The sequence below is a fragment of the Hemiscyllium ocellatum genome, chromosome 8, assembly GCF_020745735.1.
Source record: "Hemiscyllium ocellatum isolate sHemOce1 chromosome 8, sHemOce1.pat.X.cur, whole genome shotgun sequence".
Taxonomy (NCBI): domain Eukaryota; kingdom Metazoa; phylum Chordata; class Chondrichthyes; order Orectolobiformes; family Hemiscylliidae; genus Hemiscyllium; species Hemiscyllium ocellatum.
The window spans coordinates 79282020-79291848 of record NC_083408.1 but is presented as its reverse complement, the minus strand read 5'-3'; the positions used below and the strand labels follow the sequence as shown (position 1 = coordinate 79291848).

Below are 9829 nucleotides of genomic sequence, written 5' to 3'. Positions count from 1 at the left end.
TTATGCAGAGACTTATTAAGACTAGTAACTTACCCTCCAGTTCATTAAAATAGACTTTGTGCATCATCCCTAGAAGAGATCTTACAAACTTCCTTCCAAGGTCTTTCAGAGAAGATGCACACTCCATCTCATTTGAAAAAAGAAACTAACCCACATTAGCAATGTGATGGGAAATAGGTCAGTGACTTTTTAAAATAATCTTTTCACTTAAAAGAAAAATTCTGAAGCCAAATAAATTTATATTCTATATGGATGTAATTCTTTAAAAGAGCAAAATCTCAAATTGCTTGGGAAGTTAAGAAAATAGTTGTTCTTGATCACATTTTACCTTATAACAATTTTGTTTGTTTTACATGGAATCATGACTAATAAAAAGACGTAAATGCAGTTAATATCTAATACAAAACTTTCCCGATCACTTAAAAACAGAAACAATTTATTTTCAAAGTCAACCTATAGCACTTACAATTTCAACCGCACAGAGGAGTTTCACCTGGAGTCACACCCTTTTCCACCTGAATAAAGTTACCAGTGTTTGAGAATTTCAAAAAACACTCCAACATTTGCAGCGAAGTGGATAAGCTGAGTAAGATCAGGATTAAGTTGCTTTAGGAAACTATAATCTCCATTAGTGTTCTACACACAAATCTTACTATAGGTATGTCCTGTTTACATTTTCTTACAGACTGTTTAATGAAAAACAGCTTCTCATGTTAGATTTAAAGTAGGAGAATCACAATGCTCTGCAAATCACTTTCTAACAAGTGCTTGCTTCAGGACCACAACTTTATTGTTGGCCTTTATCTAGTACATGGGATGTACATATTAACAGGTGTTAATAAAAGGTCAGTGCCTGCACAATACATCTACTAATGGAACCGAGCATTGCTTTTTTTTTGCATAACAACTGAAAACAGGCTCTAATAGAAATTACATTAGACTTTAGCATCCGGCAGTACATTTCAAAAAATAAACAGTGTGACTAAAACGGTTTTAAGTTGATTAACACCATTGAATCACGGTACTATAATTTTTATACTACATGATTTCATTACAGTATACAATACAATTATACAAAATGAGTTAACATCAAAGAATACAACCAAATTAAGATTGCAAACAAAAAAATCTCAAAACTTTATACAGGAAATAACTCTGAAATATGCATGTAGTACAGTTACTGCCAACTCTATGATTCTGAAGAAACTATTGCAAGCAAAAAATTCAAATTTCAAAAAAATCACATAGCATCTGCATTACTAGCATATCCAAATGAGTGTACAATATGCACACCTGGAAAATACAAAATTAAAAATGTGAATTGCTCTAAGCACTGGGAGAGTGTGTCTCATATATATATATACGAATGCTGAAGTAAGTCCAATTTTTAGCACTGTCAGGTAGACGTTTGATAAATGCAAGTTCATCAGGGCATCTTCTCCCCCCAGAGTAAATGTGTTGGTTAGAAAACACCTAGGTGTTATTGAAACAGGAAAACAGGACAAAAACAGGAAGAGCATCCTAGCATCATCATCTCCAACTTTTTGACTACTTTATCAAAACAAGTCTTTTTTTGTTATGCAAGAGTTATTTAAAATTCTTCTCTAGAAATATACAAAGGGAAGGTCAACATTATGCCCAAATATGGTCATATAATGCCCTGTTAAGGACAAGGTTCTTCCCTCCTGGAGAAATCTATTGGTTGTTTTTGGCCTTGGCATGTGTTAAGATGTGAGACTTCAGATTAGTTGACTGGGCAAACTTCTTGTTACATCCATCAAAAGGACAAACATAGGGCCTGTCTCCAGTATGGATTCGTACATGAGTGCGTAAATTGAAGTCCAGTGAAAAGCGTTTTCCACATCCTTCAAACGTACACTGGTTCAAAAGAAAACAAAAAAAGTTACACTTTACTGGCAGAAAGAGATTCACATGGTTTCTATTAAAACAAAAGAAAACACAGAACATAAATTAAAAATAAATTCTCAGGCTTAAATTTGACGGACTAGGAAGAAACAGGATAGGTGTGGATTACTGTTTCATGGGTTGAATGCACCCTAAATGGAAAGTTCTCTATTTTATGTTACAAATGCTTGTAGAATACCTTATAACTGTACAGCCATTTCAAATCCTCTGAGACTTTGATGCTCAAGTCAGAGTGTTGCACAAGCAGATCATAAGTTCCACCATACGCATTTGCACGTATTAACAAATTAACTAAAAGTGGGCAAGTCAATGTCACAGGACCTTTGCTGAGCAGAGACCCTGGGCTCATCGATCCTTGACAGGCTCATGTCCAGGTCTCTTGAAGTAACAAAATGATCTGCAGCATTATCCAACATTCAATTTAAAATTTCTGGCATACTGAGGTAATGACATTGTCAGCTTAATATTGTTACTATGTGGGGGAAAAGATATCTAAAAGTAGAAGAAGTGCCCTTGCTACACAAAGTCCATCAAGCCAGTAGTTGTGACAGCAGAGAACTTTTTTTAGCATGATCTACAGTTAAGTCACTAGAATTGAACTGGATTTATATTGAAAAAAATTTAAAATGATATTCATTCATTCATGTCCTGGCTGGACCAACATTTGTTGCTCATCTGTTCAATAAGATGGCAGTGAGCTGCCTTCTTAAACCACTGCAATTTATTTGCCATCAACAATACTGTGAGGGAATAATTTCCTTGTTTTGGACTTAGTGACACTGAAGGAACACAGACATACTTTCAAGTCACTGAGTGGCTTGGAGGGAAACTTGCTGGTGATCTTGCTCCATACATCTTGTCCTTTTAGATTGCGATGGTAATGAACTTGAAAATGCTGTAAAGGAACCTTGATGAATTTCTGTAGTGCATCTTGCAGACTGTACACAATGCTACTACTGAATATCGGTTGTACAGGGACAATGGATCATGTCAAACTTCGTAAGTGCTGTTGGAACTGCACTCATCCAAGCAAGTGGGAAATATCTCATCATGCTCCCGACTTGTGCCTTGCAAATGCTGGATGGGCTTTGGCGAGTCCGCAGGAGTTACTCACTGCAGAATTTTGAGCCTCGGCCCTGATCTTGTGGCCTCAATATGGACTAGTTCAATTTGTCAACGTATTGATTTGCTAATATCAGTAAAGATTTCAGGAGCTTTCGCAGTGTAACAGAACGAATCATATGTTTGAACGTTTACTTGTTTGAAATCTTCAGGTTGTTCAAATACAGAGGCAATGTTGAATTGCTTACTTTTATAATTATCAGGAATAACATCTCTTCACAATTTCTAAACACTATATCTACCAATGCATAAAACTCTATACTGACAATTAAATTATCAGTTAGAAGAAAGCTGACAATAGTTAAGAGGCTTTACCTGGAATGGTTTTTCACCAGTATGAACAAGCTGATGTCGCTTCAGTTTTGAACTCTCCACAAAAGCTTTTCCGCACTCAGCACAAACATGTACTCGGGGGCCGTGGGTATGCAAATGCTTTCTCATGGCAGAGTTATCTCTAAACATTTTCGTGCAACCCTGAAAATTTAACATATTTGTTAAATGTTGGTAATAAGCTTTAACAAATTAAACCAAGATACCAAAGTACTAAGACTATGGAGATCACTTTTCCAATAAACTGATAATACTCATGCTATTTCTCAAGTTAACTGAATTTTCTCCTATTATATCTTTACCACATACAATATTGCAAGCAAGTCTTAACAGCTGGATTGTCCAACCGAAATTCTAAAACTGATCAGTTGTGTAGAACTGTACATTTGTGCTAGGGGTAAAATTATTCAATAAAAGTAGAACCAAAATGCTGGTCAATGTGATGCATAAAAACATCACAGTAAGAAGGTTTGGTTCAGTGATAAATAATGACATTTACCAGCAATATAACTTTACAATATCTAAATTATTACATTCAAGGTATTAGTTCAGCAAGGATAAATCTTATAAAAGTGAATTAAATGAGTTGAGCAAAGGAACAAATTACAAAATGATCCAAGTTGGCCATAAAAACATGATCCAGTCCTCCTTGCTTTTACTTGTAACTTCTATGTCCTGCAAAGCTACAAATCAATGACAAAATGCAGTGTTTCTAGACAACAGAAAAAGCACTGGCTGATAGAAATTTCAAACAACTTACATTCAACAGTCACCTAATTTTTTTTTAAAATTGATTCATGCACCATCTCTTCTGCCTCCAGATCACACTAAGATATTGCTGGTCCTTGCTGATAAATGATCATAGTTTGCTGAATCAGAATTATTGAAATTTATAACAGGCTATGGGAAAACTATGACCTTGCAGACATTCAATGGTCCAGCACCTATCAGGCTCAATTTAAATTATCTATTCTCGTCAAGTTTGTTCCAGGAAGCAGTCATTTATCCTAGTATAGAGGGGTATGAGTCCAGGAGGAAAGTTTACAAAAGGTAAGCAATGCAGTGAATGGCACAAAGATTTTAACAGATATTTCATACATGGGCCAGTTGAATATACTTGAATTTGCTCGATGCTCCATAATAATGCAAAATCAACTGTGTAGGCCTACTGCAATCAAGTCTTTCACCAGAGGTTCATTTTCAAAGTTTGGACGCAAACATTATGAACGGTTTTTACCCCCAAATGTAATATTAGTTTAATTTACATCAAATAACTGACTCAGCAGTAACTTGATTCAAATTACATCCTTAATAATGATACTCATTCAAGTCCATTCCATTTTTTAAACTCAATTCTTTCATGGGATTTTGGCATCACTGGCAAGGTGAGCATTTACCACCTATCCATAATTCCCCTTGAGCTGAATGGTTTGCTCGGTGGTTTCAGAAAGCACAACAGTCATACATTGCTGGGTCAGGAATCATACAAAAGTTACACCAGGTAGAAATGACCAATTTCTCTTTTTCAAAAATGAATAGTTTTAATTTAACAATAATTATACTTTCACGATCATCATTCAGGTCATCACCAAGAAAAGGTTAGCTTTGTACCCCAGACTTATTTACTGAGTTCATATTCCATCAGCCGCCAAAGTGGGATTTGAATCAGTGTTCCTATATCATTAGCCTAAATTTTTAGGTTATAACATTATTACTATGGCATCATCTCCTCTCAACTTCTCCTCAAAATATATTTTTAAAATATCTGAGGCAGATTAAGCTAATATTAATTCTTGGATACTATACTGCAATACTACCACTCCACTCTGGCTGCGAATTGTAAACAGAATTTCTCAAACCAAGAAAAATATGTAAAATACTGTACTCAAATTCTTGAGACTTGAGTTGATGATACAAATTAAATGCTTTTGTTTCATTTTTGTAATAATTCCAAAGTACAGCCTTCTTTTTATTTAACTGGCACCTATGGGACCAGGAGTGTGCCGGTTGATTAAATGTTCTAGATAATCAAGAGATGCACATAATCAATGTAAAAAGACATGCTAAGTAATGGAAACATAATGCATCACTGTTATAGTTTTATTTCCAGCATGAATCACAAATAAAATGCAACCATGCCTTAAATAAAACTTACCGGCAGAGATCTTTCTCACATGTACTCTCAAATGACTACCCAGACATTCTGGTAGATCACAGTATTTGAGAAGTTGACTCAAAATTGAATCAACTGTTGATATTTTGTGTGAATATTCAATTGAATTACAAGTATATTTACATTGATATAATTAAACTTTAAGACTATAATAACTATAGAACTGTAAACTTCATGGTATGAGAATTATAATTTTCGCCAGTTTATCAAGAGTGCCAGTTAAAACAAAAAATGCTGTAGTAACAAAAATTATGACCCAGATTTGCTTCATTTCAGCACTCTTCCTACTGAATCAGATAGTTGTGCTTTCATATCTCACTTCAGCGACCCGAGGCCATAATCCAAGCTCACGTTAGTGCTAGACTTACAGGTGTCAATGTATCAGTGCCCTATCTGACCTCTCATTTGGGCCTAAAATAGGCTACTTTTTAAAGAAAACCAGGATGACCTGCAAAGTTCCAATAGGATGAATAGATGTGTGGACAATGCAAATTCTTCTTTATGGCAGCACAAGCTTCTATTACTTTTAACAGGCTCAGTGGTTAGCACTGCTGCCTCACAGCACCAGGACCCCAGGCTCGAATCCAGCCTTGGGTGACTGTCTGTGTGGAGTTTGCACATTCTCCCCGTGTCTGTGTGGGTTTCCTCCTGGTGCTCTGGTTTCCTTCCACAGTCCAAAAATGTGCAGGTCAGGTGAATTGGCTGTGCTAAATTGCTCATAGTGTTAGGTGCATTAGTCAGAGGGAAATGGGACTGGTTGGGTTACTCTTCAGAGGGTCAGTGTGGGCTTGTTGGGCCGAAGGGCCTATTTCCACACTGTAGGGAATCTAATCTAAAAAAAGGTAAAACTGTAATACCATCTACATTGGTAGTACTGTGGCACAAAATTAAAAGTCTGTCCTTGAGACTGACCAACTAAAAATTTGCACTTTTTAAAAATAATAGCAATTATTACATAAACATAAAATATACATCTATTACTCCACATGATATTTTATTAAAAGATACAAAACAAAATCTTCGAAAGTAAGAGAAAACCTATCAATCATCTTCTCAAATCTCTTTGCATAACTAATCTTTCAGTCCTGGTAGCAAGTCAGTGAAGCTACACTAACTTTTCCATTGATTTTAGATCCTTCCAATCAATGGAACCTTTCTAAACCAACCTCAAGATTGTTCAGTAAATTACATATTTATGTTAGATCAAAAAAGTACCTTTGTACAAAATGTAGCAAGTAATCCTTTACTAAAATTATACCACAATTTAAAAAAAATATTGGGGCTTTGTTTTGATTTTTCTTTCTAGAGACCAGTTTACACTGGCCTTATTTTTTTTTTTAAAAGTTGTGATTGAGCATACAAAGATATTTTTAAAAAATTGTTCTCATTTTATTTTATCTATTTGTACTGATAACATACATTACTTCACATTTTCTCTCATATTAAACTGCAACAGTTTAGCTGTTGGCCTGCTTGTATCCTGTCACAAACCTCAATTTGGTTTCATCAGTATTACTGCCAGAATTCATAACTCCAGGCCATTTACAAAAAAGAAACACAAACCTTTCGGAACAGCACACCTTCTTAATTCAAAATTTTTTTTTAGCCTTACTACTGAACTAGCATTTCTGTAATTGTTTGTCTTTTGCTCAAGTGTCAATCCTTTTCATGTGAACTTGATTTCCCTGCCATACACAAATTACATTCACTTGAGCAAAATCATCAAAACAACAATTTCAGTAACATCTAACACACACAAAGGTTTGAATCACTGAACATTCTATCTCCATGAAAGTGATCTGACTAGTGAAAAATCAAACAAATTGATTCAAAGCGAGTACATATCTAGGATAATTAATTAAGTAATGCAGTGCTGAAATTAATGCAATTGAAAAGGCTAAGTATAAAAGTTAAGAATCTTATATTTCAGATTTTCCTATCCCAGTATTTTTATAACAATCATTGCCAGAGTTTCAAGCAAGAAAACTTGGCTACTGGACACACTTTCCTGTACAACTAGAGTACCTCAAGAATCAAAAGGAACACTAGAAAATCAGAAGGCAGAATGATTTAACAGAAGTTATAATTCCTAGATTTCAAACACTATACAAATGTGCTAGAAAAAACATAGCCAAGTCTAAACATCATCCGAGAGGCATCTTAGCACATATTTCAGTGATTACGATCCAAAAAAACCTGAAAGCTAGCATGCTTGCCCTAGTTTAACTAAATTTTCAATAGAATACATGTTAAAATATTTTTTTGATAGAACAGTGTAAAGCAAAACAAAATCAGCCTGCAATTTAATACTGCACCATTCGGGTTCAAATCAGTTTTTATCAAAGATCTGTCCAGAATTAAAAATAAACAACTTCAAACTGGCAAAATATGTTGGCTATCAATCTGGACAACTATGATAAATGTGATGTCTGGCTAACTCAAATTACTCTGCTCATACTGAACCACAGAAATCAGCTATGCATCAAACAACGTACTAATCCCTGCAAAGATCTATTAATTGGCCAGTGCATCATTGCTTCATAATTTTTTCACACACATTCAAAATTCCTATTTGTACAGTTTAAACAGCAAATGAGGACATTGATCAGGAAAAGCAAGATGTTCTTGTTCATATTGCCTAAGTAACTCTTCTGTAGATACTGCAGAATGAGCTGTTTCCAAATTTAGTACATGTCACTCATGAAGAGACCTGTCTCCAGGAACATCAGGTACAGAGTCAATGGGGTTAGCCTATACTTATCTCATTTCACATAAGGAGTCAATTAAATGTGGTCAGACTGGCCAATGGGCAGAGAATTGGCAGATGGAGTTTAATTCAGATAAACGTGAAGTGCTGCATTTTGGGAAACAAATCTTAGCAGGACTTATACACTTAACGGTAAGGTCCTAGAGAGTGTTGCTGAGCAAAGAGACCTTGAAGTGCAGGTTCATAGCTCCTTTAAAGTGGATTCGCAAGTAGATAGGATAGTGAAGGCGGCGTTTGGTATGCTTTCCTTTATTGGTCAGAGTATTGAGTACAGGAGTTGGGACATCATGTTGGTACAGTACAGGATACTGGTTAGGCCACTGTTGCCAGGATTGGAGGATTGAGCCATGGGGAAGAGGCTGAACGGGCTGAGGCTGTTTTCCCTGGAGTGTCGGAGGCTGAGGGGTGACCTTATAGAGGTTTACAAAATTATGAGGGGTATGGATAGGATAAATAGACAAAGTCTTTTCCCAAGGGGTCGGGGAGTCCAGAACTAGAGAACGTAGGTTTAGGGGGAGAGGGGGAAGATATAAAATGGACTGAAGGGGCAATGCTTTCACGCAGAGGGTGGTACATGTATGGAATGGGCTGCCAAAGGAAGTGGTGGAGGCTGGTACAACTGCAACATTTAAGAGGCATTTGGATGGGTAAATGAATAGGAAGGGTTTGATGGGACAGGGCCATGTGCTGGCAGGTGGGACTAGATTGGGTTGGGATATCTGGTCGGCATGGACAGGTTGGACTGAAGGGTCTCTTTCCATGCTGTACATCTCTATATCTCTATCTAGGCCGACAATCCAGTGCAGCACTGCGTAAGCACAAACTATTGAAAAGTGAGATCTTTTGGACAAGGTATTACACAGTCGCTATGCATCCATTCGAATGGATGTAAAAATTAGGCTGTAGTTCATCTCAAAATCAATTATGAAGAAACTGACAAGATCTGAACATTACGAGGGACACAAAGGTGGAGGAATTTGCTAGCAAATAGAATTTGAAGTATGAATGAAAACAAAAGTTTAGCCTTCTCATTATTTCACTGGAAAGAAATTTCTGCTCATCCAGCATTGCATTTCAGATAAGCATTTCACTGGAACAGTCAAGAGGTGGGTGTGAGATAAAGCTGCTGGGATCAGTGTCCATTTGAAAACCTGTACTTGAGGATATCCTAGCACAGCATGCAGATGAAAGGGAAAAAAGGTCAAGGATGCGTGCATGGCCAATAGATTTTAGTGCAGAAGCATGAAGAAAATCCATTTTCAAGAGATTCATTAGCTATGATTACAGATTCAAAGTTTGGGAGAAGATTTGCAGCTCGGGTGCTCGTTGTTGTGGTTCTGTGCGCCGAGCTGGGAATTTGTGTTGCAAATGTTTCGTCCCCCATCTCGGTGACACAGGCAGATGACAAGCAACATGAATTTGACTAGGACAACACTACTATTATAGGACAAGCCAAACAGAAAAACAGCCAGGGAATTCCTGGAGGCATGGCACTCATCCACAGACTCCAT

The 9829-nt window shown here is 36.5% G+C and overlaps 1 protein-coding gene across 1 annotated transcript in view; it reads right to left on the bottom strand.

Annotated features, from left to right (window-relative positions):
- Positions 1–419: 419 nt before the first annotated feature.
- yy1a (YY1 transcription factor a) overlaps positions 420–9829 on the bottom strand; it is a 43932-nt gene continuing 34522 nt past the window's right edge. Inside the window, exons 4-5 of the mRNA XM_060829261.1 lie at positions 3364–3522; positions 420–1878 (exon numbers count right to left, since the gene is read on the bottom strand). Of these exons, the coding sequence (XP_060685244.1) occupies positions 1696–1878; positions 3364–3522 (342 nt within the window). The 3' untranslated portion in view covers positions 420–1695. The remainder of the gene's footprint in view (positions 1879–3363; positions 3523–9829) is intronic.